General features: G+C 35.8%; 1 protein-coding gene across 8 annotated transcripts in view; it reads left to right on the forward strand.

Moving 5' to 3' along the window:
• iqsec1b (IQ motif and Sec7 domain ArfGEF 1b) overlaps positions 1-16,000 on the forward strand; it is a 519,258-nt gene that overhangs the window by 489,102 nt on the left and 14,156 nt on the right. For all 8 annotated transcript variants that reach the window (XM_030133550.1, XM_030133551.1, XM_030133552.1 and 5 more), the window contains 6 exons: positions 2,163-2,285; positions 7,526-7,692; positions 8,135-8,274; positions 14,515-14,544; positions 14,655-14,780; positions 15,303-15,402. In XM_030133550.1, coding sequence (XP_029989410.1) covers positions 2,163-2,285; positions 7,526-7,692; positions 8,135-8,274; positions 14,515-14,544; positions 14,655-14,780; positions 15,303-15,402 — 686 coding nt within the window. The remainder of the gene's footprint in view (positions 1-2,162; positions 2,286-7,525; positions 7,693-8,134; positions 8,275-14,514; positions 14,545-14,654; positions 14,781-15,302; positions 15,403-16,000) is intronic.

The raw sequence follows: 16,000 nt of genomic DNA on the forward strand, positions 1-16,000 counted from the left end.
GTTGACAGAGACGATCCCGATCCATAAAAGACATGACAAACTGTGAAGCTGAAACTGCAGCACTGTGGTTCTGTTTATCTGTCAAATGTTCATTGTGGTCGGTTTCAGATGCTGCAGCTCTTTCATAATTCATATTTTGAGTTCTTGTTTGTTCAGTATTAATTGTCAGCCTTGTAAATCCAAGTTGGACTGACTGTACATATCCTGACCAAGGAAAATAAAAGTCTCCCTTTGTGCAGTAATCTACACCTGGATTTATTGCCTCCATCCATAATAATATACATTATATAGACTAAATGTCCTCTAAAATTAACCTTTATTTGCAACATAGTATGGCAAACTATTACATGATCAAAAACAAATTAATTTCAGCAAAAAAAAATGTCTCTTTGAATGTCTGGGGTCGCCAGAAATTTGTGATGTTAAAATGGGGTCAGGAGACAAAAAAAAGGTTGGAAACCACTGATTTAGACAGCAGCAATGTACATAACAGTAGTCAACAGTAGTCAGCTGTTCAGTCTGCAGCCACCAGCAGCTCACTGAGTTACTGCAATCAGTTTATTCCTCTCAGTCTCAGTCCCCTCAGAATTTTTCTCTGACAGTTTTCACACTATTTTCTGGAATCATTTCATGTTTGGTCTATTCAGTTTAATGTGCAGAGAGTTGTGTAACATGTTTTCATACCACTGAGGAAGTAAACTCATGAATTCAGTGTCAGCTCTCCTGCAAAGCATGTTACAAAAACTCCTGCAGGTTAAACTGGATAAACCATACATATTCATTAGTCAATATACTCACCAGGCCTAGAAAGATTAATGCTAGAAATAACCCAGATACAACGCTCTCTGTACAATACTGCATTTACAAGGGTACTGTGCCCATTTAAAGGGCTCATATTTATCTAAACCCACTTTTCTTAGTCTGTGGTCCATTTATTTGCGTATTTGGACCCTAATAGTTCATACAGTTTGAATTTGAACCCTCCAGCTGCTGCTATCTTTATATTAATTTTGGCAGAAATCCAGTGGATTTCTACAACCTGTTTTAATTCCTGCTTAATTTGTTGTAATTTGTTTTATAACTAGTTACATCATGACATTTGCACATATAAGGTTGACATTGATGGACGTTACACTGGTCAACAACAAATTTATTGTTTAAGTTTTTTGAGCTGATTTCGGATAATTTTGGTGTGCTGAATCCAAAAATCACATTAATTTTGCTCAATCAGGTCAACTTTCTGAACTATGCTACATATTGGCTTTTTAACATTTTTGCTTACATTTATGGGCATTTTCACATCATATGATACAAAATTCTTTCATATTTCTTGCAGTAAACGAGTTCTGAAGATTTTACTTTTGCCAATTTATGATTAATGTGTTTTTTTAATATTACAGGTGAATGAAATGGCTTCGACTAAAAGATCTTGCAAAAATAAGCCTGAAATATTCTGCTACATCTGTGGTGAATACACCATTGTGCCTAACAGGAATCCTGTTAGAAAATGATTTTTTTCTCTTAAAACCTATTTTGGGTGAGAACTATATAAAAAATCAACTGATAAAGTCACAAAAATGTAATCAATTTTGTGAGAAGATCAAATTTTTCCAAATCAAATTAGCAAAAAAACCTGACCTGATTGAGAAAAACAGATGTCATTTTTGGATTTAGCGGTGCAAAATGGTCCTAATTCTGTTGAAAAAACCTAGACAACTCGCAAAAAAACATTTTTTTGTAACCCAGTGTAATGAATATATCTGTAAATCAATGGGATATGTTGGTTTGTCACCACGTTTATGGAATGACTTCTCGTGTCATCCCGCAATAATAAATAAACAAATCATTGCATTTGTGATTTAATGGAAAAACCGACATTACGCACTTTTGTTTTTTCAACATTTAGTAAATATCGGTAAAGTTGTGCGCAGATGTCCAATGGAAAAGCGACTAGTGACGATTTTATTTGAAATCTTCTGGTGATTGTGCAGTAACAGTGGATTAATACTGAGAATTATGCAGCACATATCTACACTTGACTAATTAGATCCAAAAGCCACATAAATGCACATTCTTACACATGTACTTGTCATGCGTCTGTGTCTTTTTTCCCCCAAATCAATATCCCTGCTTACCACTGCTGATGTTGTGTTTCTCACCAGCTGTGTGGTCGATGAAATGGACTTCTCAGCGATGGAGTTGGACGAGGCACTCAGGAAATTCCAGGCACACATCCGAGTCCAGGGAGAGGCACAAAAGGTTGAGCGGCTGATAGAAGCATACAGGTAGGAAACTGATGTGAAAGCTGGAAACAGAGCGCAGAAGTACAGCCAAGTCCATCTCACAGACCATCTGCCCCGATAATGGAAATAGTCAACCCCAAGCCCAAGATCAAGACTGTTTTATTATCCCAACGTTGCTGGATATTGGATCTGGCCTCGTTCTACCATAAAAAAAATATTCCACATAACCACAAGAACAGACTTTGAATCAGAAACACATTTAAGAATGAAAGAAAAAAGACATTCAGTAAAAGAAATATACACTGCTGATAGGTAAATAAATACAGAAAAAGTACAGAAGGAGAAAGTACTACAACTGGAAGACTGTGACTGGTCAATAAATAAGTAAAAACATTAAGTTTTGTTGGTTTTTCATGTTGATTCCACCTCTGTTTCATCTACCGCCATTCAAAATCCTTATTAAAGTAAAGATAAGAGACTTTCTGAAGCCGTAACATGCACCATTTATGCACTAAAGTATGTAAAATGACTCAGCCTGTTAGTGAAGTAAGTTAGTGACATTTATTAATGTTGCACTTTTCATAGATAAAAAACAAAGTGCTGCACAAAAATCAATAGTAGAACGTAAATGCCATAAATATCCCACCCTAATTAAAAGCTTCGCTAAATAAAAAGGACTCTTAGAGTGAGCTACTGAGTCAGGAGTGCATTCTGTAATTGAGGAGCCATAGTTTGTTCAAGAACAGTCACAATTTAACATGATTTTCAGCAATATTCAAAAACAGAGGAATGGGATTTTGTGTGTGTGCAATAGTGTTATGTCGATGTTTAAAGGGGTGATGTATACTGTTTCTACTTTTAAATGTAAATGGCTTTAGAGGTTTCATGTGACCACTAGAGGGAGTAGGGAGTCACTGTGTCAGTCTCCCATGGTGACGAAAACTAACACCACGAGGCCTTTGACCAAAGCATTAGAATGTAACCAAATGGGATGAGAACCATTAAGAAACAACCATTAGAGTCGGTCAAAAGTTAGAAGCACTGTTGTTTTCTCCACTGGACTAAATGAAAAGAATGGATTTTGATGCTAAAATTGCAGCGCTTCTTCTACAGGGGTGAGTTTATTATGAGGCTTATGAAAGTATAAAGTCATTATGGGACGTTATTACCATTGCTAAGTTGCCGTTTGTTGATCCACAGTTCAGACTAAACTGTGACAGTTCTGACCTTGTATTGACGATTCCAAACAGATGTTGACGGGGTGCAATTTGTTGGGGGGGGCGTTTGGATCAACCCCCCTTTCTGGTTTTTACATCCCTACCTACTTCTGCTCAATGCATTTCATCCTCGGGGGGGGGGGGGGGGGGGGGGGTTATTTACAACCAATGTAAATAACAGCAGGTTGTGACAGTTTTCTTCCACCTATATCCTACGATACTGACACTAACTTTCACCCAAACCCAACTGTCTGGAGTCTCAGAATTCGTGATCATTCCCATGCATTGGGGCGCTGTAAAGGGGGGGGGGGGGGGGGGGGGGCGGGGTAAATGTGACAAATTCATGGGGCCCAGCATTTGTGTGTCCAGTGGATACGGGTTAGAAGTTGTGAAAATTTCATGTAAGATCCGCTGTATAATAGAGGAATAGAACCTGGGAGTTGGACATTGAAAGTATGTACAGTTTCACTTTTGTTTCACGCCAGCGTTAGTTACGGTAGTTATGGACCGCAACCCCACGTATATAACTGCTGATTTGTGGTTTTACTGTGGCTGTTTTCTGTCAAAAAACAGAGCTAAGCTAACACAGCTATAATGTAAACTATCAGCTGATGAAGCACGAGAATATTATAAGACACTGTTATTTTGACTGACAGCCAAAATACCAGTAGTGAGTAAACAATGGGTTTTATACTTTATTCAGTGAGTGATACAGCTTGATTTAGCAGTGATTTAGGCCCAGTCCCAATTCACCCCTTGGCCCCTCCCCCTTACCCCTCCCCCTCAGTTTTGCGTGTACACATGAAAGGGTAGTGTTGTCCCGATTCTCAATTAGACGAAAGGGAAGGGCTAAAGGCTAAGGGGGAGGGCTGTATAGCTGTACAGGACCACACTACGAATGGAGGGGTAGGAGAAATTTCCCATAATTCTGTTAGAACCATTGGCAAGATGGAGGTAAACACAACCAAAAAGTGTAGCAGTGTGATGAAAGAAACACACAAATATACGTATTTTCTTCGTAAACAACTTAACCATTTGATCAACCGTTTAATGCCGTTTCGATGTGTTATAGATCACATTTCTGTGGTTTATAGTTGATAGCTGCAAAAAAATGACCAAAGCCCATGGAACAGACTGTTACAGCTGCTGACGACATGGAGAATTATTTTGGAAACAAAGTTGTTGCATCTGTTTATAGTGTCATCAATGACTGATGATGACGGAACAGGTCTGGAAGGGTTGTCCCATTTCATAGAGGAATGTTTCAACCCCTACCCCTTGCAGCTCCGTTTCAAGGGGTAGTGCCAAGAGAAGGGCCAAGGGGGAGGGGTAAGGGGGAGGGGCCAAGGGGTGAATTCGGATTGGGCCTTATTGTTGGTTTTGGTAAGAGATGCTAAGTAATGATTCAAACACAACTCACGTCACATGTTTATGGGTGATGGGGTTGAAAATAATTCCCCTGATCCCATGCTACTTCACGATATCATTTACCGGTGAATTTGTCTTTTGTTTTTGATTGATTGAGAGAGAGAGAGAGAGAGAGTGGCAGAAATGGCATATTGTGCATTTAAATGTGTCCAAACAGAGACTACGTTAAACCTTTGTCTGGATGGAAGTACAGTAGCTCTCTTACTCAGTTAGATGCAGATCTCCAGCTGAAAGTGGGTTTTTGATTGTAGTGATTTAGGTATATTAACATACTCCAATTTGGCATCATGTGGCCGATGTCATTACCATTACCACCAGTACAGCATCAGCTTATTACCTTAGGCAGCATTGCATCATTCCAAAAACAGCATTACCCTCTAAAACAGAGGTGACACTGAAAAGCCAGTGTTTTTATTTAAACATATGTGCAGAGGAGAAACAGGGCAGCACCAAAGAACCCTGTCTGGACCTACAGTAACACTAATAATATCACAAAGCACTTCTGTGGAAAGTAATCCGAAAAGGTGTGTTCTAATAATACATCCACGTGAAAACTCCCCTCAGGGCTGCGGAAGGCCGCTCATTTATTTACTCCAGAGCTCCAACAGAAAGGCGTTCTAACGTCTACAGAAAACCTGCTTTGATCAGCAGTGAGGAAGGACATTTCAGCGTCAGTAAACACTGCGGTGACCCTTTCATTGTAGGAGATAATAAGAACAGATCATCTGGTCGTCGCCTGTAGCCCCGTATAGAAGTGATCACAGACTTTATGGGGAGTCAGAGCTGTTAAATGACTGCAGGCTGTATTGACTGTGTTCACTCATTCTAACTCATCATTCTTTTGACTCAAGGCTATTAAATGTTATTTAACGATATATCATAGGACCACAAGATCAATACCAATATGGATATTTAACCCATAAAGACCCAGTGCAACTTTTTTTTCAGTTCCCAAATGATTTTTACTCTTTTTTTTTTATTTTATTTTCTTAAGTGATTTATCACCACACTGCCAAAACCTAAATCTTACCAAGTGTATTGTTTTTTTTTTCAATTCTATTCTAAATATCTCATCACACTTAAAATAAGACATAATCACCTAAAGAGGAACTTTTCAGGGAGATATAAGAACTTATTTTTGAACAATAGATCTGGAAAATCGTATTTCAAGAAATCTTACAAGATAATTTTTACTTGTTTCACCTGATTTTTTGGTTTCACTTGAGTTTTTTTTTTTTTTTTTTTGGCTTAATTCAAGCCAAAAAAAAAAAATATTGAATTAAGCAAATAAATAAATAAATACATAAATAAAGTGAGACCAAAAAATTTTCACTTGTTCCATTGGCAGATTTTTTTTTTGCTTAATTCAAGCAAAAATTCTGCCAGTGGAACAATTGAAAATTGTTTTGGTAAGATTTCTGGAAATAAGATTTTCAAGGTAAGTCCTTATATCTCACTGAAAAGTTCCTGTTTAGGTGATTCTGTCTTATTTTAAGTGTGATGAGATATTTGGATTAGAAATGAGAAAAATACACTTGGTAAGATTTGGATTTTTGCAGTGTAGAAAGAAAACATTCAAGCTTTGTACTTTTTTTTTTTAATGGTGGACACTATTTCCAAAACATAATTACATTGTGTAATGGAGAAAAAGCTCAACTTTCATGTATAGTTGCTTATAGTGACTTATAAGAACGTGTTTTTGAACAATAGATCAGGAAAATCGTATTTCAAGAAATCTTACAAGATAATTTTCACTTGTTCCATTGGCAGATTTTTCTTTTTGCTTAATTCAAGATTTTGTTTTTGTTTTGTTTTTTTTAATTTTTTGCTTAATTCAACATTTTTTGTTTAATTCAAGATTTTTTATTTTTTTTTATTTTTGTTTAATTCAAGAATTTCTTTTGCTTAATTAAAAATTTTTTGCTTAATTCAAGATTTTGTTTTGCTTGATTCAAGATTTTTTTTTTTTACTTAATTCAATTTTTTTTTTTTTTGCTTAATTAAGGATTTTGTTTTGCTTTATTCAAGATTTTTTTTTTTACTTAATAATTCTTTTTCTTAATTCAAGATTTTGCTTTGCTTAATTCAAGATTTTTTTTGCTTAATTTAAGTTTTTTTTTTTTTTTTTTTTTTTTTTTTTTTTGCTTAATTCAAGATTTTTTTTTACCTAATAAATTTTTTTTTTTTTTTTTTTTTTTTTAATTTTGCTTAATTCAGGGTTTTGTTTTTTTTATTTTTCTTAATTCAAGTTTTTGTTTTTGTTTTTTTTTTTTGCTTAATTCAAGATTTTTTGGGGGTGTTTCAGACCAATCCATTGCTGGGGCACTTTTTCATTTTAAAAAACTCAAACTTAGAAAACTCCTCTTTCTGACTTATTCCATGACGATGCTTGAGAACTGAAGCAATGCGTCATGAAGTCGGTTCATTCTTTTTGAATAACCCTGTACAATGAAACGTAACAATAAAATAATCCAATAGAACATGAATGGAACAGATGCATGGATTCATAACGGAATTTGCTGTAATAAAAAAGATGAAACAACATGGACCAGAGACCATTGTTACTCAGATAAGATGGACCTATCTTTACCGTTGGCGGTCCTGTGGCTAATACACTTATTCATTTTGTCTTTGCAGCCAACGCTATTGCATCTGCAACCCCGGTGTTGTCCGACAGTTCCGAAACCCCGACACCATCTTCATCCTGGCCTTTGCCATCATCCTCCTCAACACTGACATGTACAGTCCCAATGTGAAGCCTGAGAGGAAGATGAAGTTGGAGGACTTTGTTAAGAACCTCCGAGGTATTTGTTCACCCTCCTTGCATCGAGCCTTGCCTCGGTCACCGGCGTTCTCCTGAGGCGTACAGAGGATAAATATTCATCTCAAATTGAGTTTTGTGCATGCTTTTTGCTTTGATTAATGACCGTGTCAATACACTATTTTTTAAAGTCATGGTCAAAGAAGCTCTGCAGCTAAAGCAAAGCACTTTTTAGTTGCCCTCAACAGATTTTGAGGGTATTAGCAAAGGCTTTGGTTAACTAATTTCTCTGCCTATTCAAGTGTCCGTAATTAAAGTACAGTATTAAGTAGAGGAGAAACGCTCCTCACACAGCTCTGAAGGGCGTTTCTGTCACTATTGAGATATACTGTATTTGCAGAACAGCGGTTTGCAAGTAAATTTCTAGGTTCATCAGCTCTCATAAATCTGTGAATTAATCATTAATCCCTCTCATCCTCTGACAGGAGTGGATGACGGGGAGGACATCCCTAGAGAGATGCTGGTGGGGATATACGAGCGGATTCGAAAGCGGGAGCTAAAGACGAACGAGGACCATGTGTCCCAGGTTCAGAAAGTGGAAAAACTCATTGTTGGAAAAAAGCCGGTACGTTTGATTCTGCCCTCGGGCGACTACAGACACAGACAAGCTTCTATCTTTCGTCTCCACTCAAGAGCTGAGTGTAGCAGGAGTGTGCCGAACCAAATTACCCAATGTCCCTCGGAGCTGTCACAGAGAGTGCCGACTTTATTAACAGCATTCTCTAAAATAGAAAAGAAAATGAAAGAGCACTCTTTACCTGAACATTCTCTCATCGCTGTATGACACATCGCTTCTTCAAGGTCGAAACCTTCACGCTTCATGCTAAATTCTGGCCAAGAAAGATGATTTGACACAGTCTGAAATAATAAATGGAATAATAAACCTCAATTATCCCTACAGGCTCTTGAAGGTGTTTATGTATTTCAGGTATTCATCACATGAAATCGACTTTAGGCACACTGAAGATTAGGAATAAGAGGGACCTTGAAGATTTTACACACAATTTACTGAATAAGTCTTTTATACCTAATGCAGATGTCAGCTCTTTGATACATGATACAGTCATTTCCTTCTGAAATATTTTGTGAAATAGACTTCCTGTGATGTGCTATGACTTTAGAAGTACCTGTATTTTTCACCATCATGGAAATCATCATCATCATCAGATATAGTAAAGCACAGGTGTCAATCATGCGGCCTGGGGGCCAAATCCAGCCCGTCAAAGGGTTCAATCTTGCCCCTGGGATGAATTTGTGAAATGCAAAAATTACTGAAGATATTAATAATTAAGGATGTTCAAATAATTTTAGGTCATTTCAGTCTAAAGTGGATAAGACCAGTAAAATACTATCATAATAACCTATAAATAATGAAAACTGTAAATTTGTCTCTTTGTTTTAGTGTAAAAAAAAGTAAAATTACACCAAAATGTGTACATTTACAGACTAGTCTTTTACAAAAAAATATGAATATCTGAAATGTCTTAAGAGAAGTATGTGGAATTTTAATAATATTCTCCCTGTTATTTAATGTTTTGTGTATTTGTTGATACACGGTGATCTCTGAGTTGTGATTCACATGTATAAATCGAGGTTATTGTCGTTAACGAAAACTAACGAAATGACGAAAACTAGAATTGAAAAAACATTTCCATTAACTGAAATAAATAAAAACTATAATTAAAAGAAAAAACGATAACTAACTGAAACTGTATTGTGCGCTTACAAAACTAACTAAAACGTATAAAAATTATGGATGGTCGAAATATGATTAGTTTTGATTAGGCATGCTGTCAACACTACTAATGTTCGTTGTAAAGGGCTTGAGTATGAGTATAATTAAAGTATTTGACAGAGTGTTGCATCATCATCATTCCTGTTTGACTTCCTGATGAAAGTTTGAAGCCGAAACGCGTAGAAGTGTTTTTTTAGGTCTAGATATGACCATGCCATGATAAGAAAGGCATTTTAATGTTTAAAAATATGCCTTGGAGTTTTCTTGCAGTTTTTTTAATGACTAATATTCATTTTAAAGGGCTTGAGTACGAGTATAATTAAAGTATTTGACAGAGAGTGTTGTATCATTGAATGTTTGTGTCACTGAAGTTGCTCTAGGCCAGTGGTTCTCAGTCTTTTTCTGTCAGGCCCCCCTTTGGAGGACGATAAATCTCCAGGCCCCCCCAACCCCAGCAACATTGTAACAGTGGCGCAATTATAACTTTTATTGAAAGAAACGTCAATATTGTAACAATACTTTTTGCTTTTCCTTGAATAATTTGTTGTTCAAATTAAAAATAACTTAGATTTTTACTTGAACAATACAAATAAACTCAACCAGACTGCTCCGAGAAAATATTTTTCCAAATAAAAATTGGAAATGCGCAATTATCTTACAACTATGACAATAAAGTTACTTTTTTTTTTTAGAACAACAAACAAATTTTGGTAATGAAGATGAACATTTTAACCATATCAGTGGCTGCAATGAGCCCGTTTACATTGCACATCTCAGAACATTAAAGTGCAAACTACAGGGTGGGGAAGCAAAATTTACAATGAACATTTAGTTGTTTTTCTCAGCAGGCACTACGTCAATTGTTTTGAAACCAAACATATACTGATGTCATAATCATACCTAACACTATTATCCATACCTTTTCAGAAACTTTTGCCCATATGAGTAATCAGGAAAGCAAACGTCAAAGAGTGTGTGATTTGCTGACTGCACTCGTCACACCAAAGGAGATTTCAAAAATAGTTGGAGTGTCCATAAAGACTGTTTATAATGTACAGAAGAGAATGACTATGAGCAAAACTATTACGAGAAAGTCTGGAAGAGGAGGAAGCAACAAAAAACGTACCAAAGCTTTTATTAAAGCTCTCAAATCCAAAATCAAACCAAAACACTTGTTGTCAACAAGTGTTTTGGTGTTCTTGTGTAAGATTTTAACTTCAAATCATATTTTACTGCATTTCTAACGGTCTTGTTGTCTACCTCAAGTTCAATTGCCATTTTTCTCATGGATTTGGTTGGATCCTTTAGGATTTTGCATTTGAGAGCTTTAATAAAAGCTTTGGTTCGTTTTTTGTTGCTTCCTCCTCTTCCAGACTTTCTCGTAATAGCTTTGCTCATAGTCATTCTCTTCTTTCCATTATAAACAGTCTTTATGGACACTCCAACTATTTTTGAAATCTCCTTTGGTGTGACGAGTGCATTCAGCAAATCACACACTCTTTGACGTTTGCTTTCCTGATTACTCATATGGGCAAAAGTTTCTGAAAAGGTATGGATAATAGTGTTAGGTATGATTATGACATCAATATATGTTTGGTTTCAAAACAACTGACGTAGTGCCTGCTGAGAAAAAACAACTAAATGTTCATTGTAAATTTTGCTTCCCCACCCTATATACAACATTATTTTACATATATCTGGAAATCTCCATTTGTCTCTTCTTTTTTTAGTTTTTAGTTTACTCAGGCATAGTAATAGATACAATATTTTAGACAGTGGGAATAGATTCTGTGAGGTCTGTAAATGTCCATAGACACCAAGAACAGCCGTATGAACCTTATTATTATAAGTATTATAAGTAATTCTTCATTTACTTTGGGTATGTCTTTTTAGGCGTTTTTCCCCTGAAAATATGGTCAGGGTTAAACAGGTTAAGCACAATTTTAGCAATTTTCTGCCTGTTACTAAGTGTTTAGTGTCTTTGTAGAGCCGGTCCATAATGCACATGTTTAAATGATAAGGGATAATACTGTTAAAATTACACTTTTTTTTTTTTTTTTTTAAGTTTTTTTATTTACAGGGTGGGGAAGCAAAATTTACAATGAACATTTAGTTGTTTTTTCTCAGCAGGCACTACGTCAGTTGTTTTGAAACCAAACATATATTGCTGTCATAATCATACCTAACACTATTATCCATACCTTTTCAGAAACTTTTGCCCATATGAGTAATCAGGAAAGCAAACGTCAAAGAGTGTGTGATTTGCTGAATGCACTCGTCACACCAAAGGAGATTTCAAAAATAGTTGGAGTGTCCATAAAGACTGTTTATAATGGAAAGAAGAGAATGACTATGAGCAAAACTATTACGAGAAAGTCTGGAAGATACTATTAAAGAAGAATGGGAGAAGTTGTCACCCGAATATTTGAGGAACACTTGCGCAAGTTTCAGGAAGTGTGTGAAGGCAGTTATTGAGAAAGAAGGAGGACACATAGAATAAAAACATTTTCTATTATGTCCATTTTCTTGTGGCAAATAAATTCTCATGACTTTCAATAAACTAATTGGTCATACACTGTCTTTCAATCCCTGCCTCAAAATATTGTACATTTTGCTTCCCCACCCTGTATACAAACTGTGCAAAAACAGAAACATTCCACATTTTTCTTTTCCAGTTCAGTCCTTGTCCATTCTCCAAACCTAAACTCTTTGTTTAGTGACAGATCACCATGGCAGTAGATTGGTTTGGTGGACATCCCTAAAATGAGTCCAGGGTGCTCCAACACTAAAATATTAGCTCCACCTGCTACATGTTCGAACCTGAAGGAGAAAAAAAAAACAACCACCCAGGAGAGATCCCATGCCCCCCTGGCACGCCTTCGTGCCCCCCCGGGGGGCCCACCCTACACTTTGAGAAACACTGCTCTAGGCTGTGAGAACTTCTTGTTAGTACACTTTAACCTGCATGAATTTACGTAACGTGTTTTGCTGCCATTGAGGAAACAAAGTTACGACGACTGAAAACGTATTCAGATTGTATTCAGATGCTGACGGCTGCAGTTTGTGCATTCATTCTAGGTTTACACAGATGCTTTGCCAAAGAAACGACCTAAAAAAAAAAGCCACTCAGGCCTGGAATTCAAACCACTTTCTAAACCACCCCCAAAAATGAATTAATTAGTATTATAAATGTACGATAACTAGTTGATTACTCTGTAGAACAAAGGACTACTGACCTAAAACAGACAGAACTACACACTACCTGAGCTGGATATTGGTGAATAGAGACCCACATCTGAGTCCAGTCTCCATAGACATAGAAAAGAAAGCTTCTGTTTATGCCTTTTCTGTCTCTGTAACGTCTACCTGAGGCATAAATTCATATTCTGACAGTCGAACGTGTGAGGAGTCCTTCAGGATTTGGTGTGTGTCTCATAACAGTATTCTTCTATTTAGTGTGGAAGGAGAATTGTTGTGTTTTCCCTCAAACTTTCACTGCTGTGTTTCAGTTTGATGCACTTTGATGCTTTACTACAGGGGTGTCAAACTCATTTTAGTTCAGTTCCACATTCAGCCTAATCTGATATAAAGTGGGCCGGACCAGTAAAATAATATAAGTAATAGGATAAGAACTTTTGAGTGTAAAAAGTAAATTCTGTAATGAAAATGTTTATATCTACGAATTGTAGTTGAACATAACATGAACAAATATAAACTAGCTGAAAATTCCTTAGTAAAATAAGTACAATGTTAACAATATTATGCCTTAGTTTATCATTTGTACCGAGGTTATAATAGTTTTGGATTTTTCATTATAGTTTAGTTTTATTTAGTTTTGACTTTTTTTTCTCTAATTCAGTTAGTTTTAATTAGTTTTTAGAGCAGGTTTGCTGGTTTTTGTTGGTTTTCATTTTTTTCTAAATGCTTAGTTCAAGGTCAAGGTCAAGGTCAAGGTTACTTTATTTATACCGTAGGTAGATTTGTTTTGCAGTCTAGGTGATTGCTTTGGCATTACAAACAACACATACATTGAACATGCAAGACAGGCACTTGATCACGCTTACAGACAGGACAAAAAGTGCTCAGTGTTCCACCATTCATCCGTATAGCAGCATGGATAAGTAAAAGAATAAAATAAATAAGATCAAATAAATAAAAACAAGATGCAATAAAAACACAATAAAAACCAGAAAAGATAAAAACACTCTGGGATAAAAAACCAGGATAAGAATATAAAATTAAAAAATTTGAAGTCACAATAATAACAAATAGAGCAAAAAAATGGAATAAATAACTAAATAAGTTTGTAAAGTGCAATGTCACTATTGCTTATTTAGCTCAGTGACGGCGACAGTTTTTTTAGTTTAGTTTTAGTTTAGTTTTGGGGGGGGGGTTTTATATCTTTTCTCTTTCTTCTCCGTCGTATTCAAATAAATCCCAGACAGGACTCTGCTGCTTTCTCCCAACTTTAGTCTCCATGTTTCCAGGTAGAGTGGGGACCAGAAGACGACTGGAAACCACAAGTGACGAGAAGTGACGGACCGTTAAATATCATATGGTGCCGCTAGCTAAAATTGCTTGAGGGAAATAAATCGATTTTATATCATTCCGACATTGACAAAGATGAAAACGAAGGGAATTTTATCCAGAATTTTTACACGTTTTAGTTAGTTTTGTAAACACACAATACAGTTTCAGTTAGTTATCGTTTTTTCTTTTAATTATAGTTTTTATTTATTTCAGTTAACTAAAATGTTTTTACAATTCTAGTTTTCATCATTTCGTTAGTTTTCATTAACGATAATAACCTTGGTTCCTGCATGCTTTTCGTAACTTTGCGCATTTTTTGCAAATTCCCACAATTTCACTGCATAAAATCATATAAAATCTGCATAGATTCCATCGCATAATCAAAAATTTTTGTCCACATTTTTCTGGAGGGACTGACTGTATTTATTTGTGTTGCACTTATGTTGGTTGTATCTTCCTAAACCACATGTCACTGCAGGAATATTAAATATATATTATTGTATCTTCTCTTATTTTGATCTTTGTATTCATGTCCTACAGATCGGCTCTCTACACCATGGGCTGGGCTGCGTAAGTATCACTCTTTATATTCCAGTTCCATTCAGGTGATATTCTTAATGTTTCTACAATGAACCAACAAACATCTGACTTGAAAAGGGTGGTGTTTTGTTTTTATGCAGGTACTATCACTACCCCACCGGAGACTGGTCTGTTACTGCAGACTCTTTGAAGTACCCGATCCCAACAAACCACAGAAGCTGGGCCTCCACCAAAGGGAGATCTTCCTCTTTAATGACCTCTTAGTGGTATGGGCGATATCTTTTAAATCACTTCTTAAAACACATTTTTATAGACTTGCTTTTATGTGATGTTTGTCCCTTTTAATTTTTAATTTTTTTTTAATTTGAATCTTATCCTGTTTGATTGTTGGTTTATATTCTCATACATGATGTTGTTTTATCTCACTCCTTTATTTTTGCATTGATTTGACAGCATCATGTTACGTTATCCCTGCCCTCTTTATTCTGATTCATTTAATTCATTCGAAGTGTCATGTTTCTGCATTGTTGAACACATCTCTCCTATTGTGTTGCTTCTGTTTTAGTGTTTTTACTTACATCTTGTATCCTGCTGTTGTGCCCTTTACTTGTTTGTCAAAAGCACTTTGTAAACTTTGTTTTTAAAAGGTGCTATATAAATAAAGCTATTATTATTATTATTATTATTATTATTATTATTATTATTATTATTCTAGGAAATTTAAAATCACACACTTTGGCTGTTGAAAGTGACTAAAGTAGGGTTATGTCCTGTGCTTTTGTTTGTAGGTTACTAAAATTTTCCAGAAGAAGAAAAACTCTGTCACGTACAGCTTCCGCCAGTCTTTTTCACTCTATGGCATGCAAGTGCTGCTGTTCGAGAATCAGTGTAAGTCCCAGGATATTTCTGAAAGTGTCTATGTGCTTTAAACAAATTGTAAAATGTCTGGAATTGCTTGATAAAATTATCATAGAAGGGGCCACGCATGACAAATTGGCTGCACGTTTTTAATTCATTGTATTGTATTTATTACACATTCAAAAATGAAAAGTGGAAAAACAAAAGAGCATGAGATTTTCTCATACAGCGGTGGACAACCCATGCATTTGTGATATATTGCATTAACAATCACTCTTCAAGGACTTGTATTTCTCGAAACCCACTTTTCTTAGTCTGTGGTTTATTTATTTATATATTTGGACCCTAATAGTTCATACAGTTTGAATTTGAATCTTCCAGGTGCTGCAAAACTATCTTTATATTCATTCCGGCAAAAATCAAATGGGTTTCTGCAACCTGTTTGAATTCCTCCTTAATTTGTTACGTTTTATAGCTAGTTCCGTCTCCATATTTGCACATATAAGGTCCAGACTTCAGACGAACATTTCTCCGAGTACGACATAATTGTTTGTCGTCATCAGCGGTTGTAGTCCAGACTGAAAATATGTCCAAACTTGGAGCCCATTACCTAAAATGTTCAGTTGTT

This window comes from Sphaeramia orbicularis, chromosome 5 (assembly GCF_902148855.1).
Source record: "Sphaeramia orbicularis chromosome 5, fSphaOr1.1, whole genome shotgun sequence".
Classification (NCBI taxonomy): Eukaryota; Metazoa; Chordata; class Actinopteri; order Kurtiformes; family Apogonidae; genus Sphaeramia; species Sphaeramia orbicularis.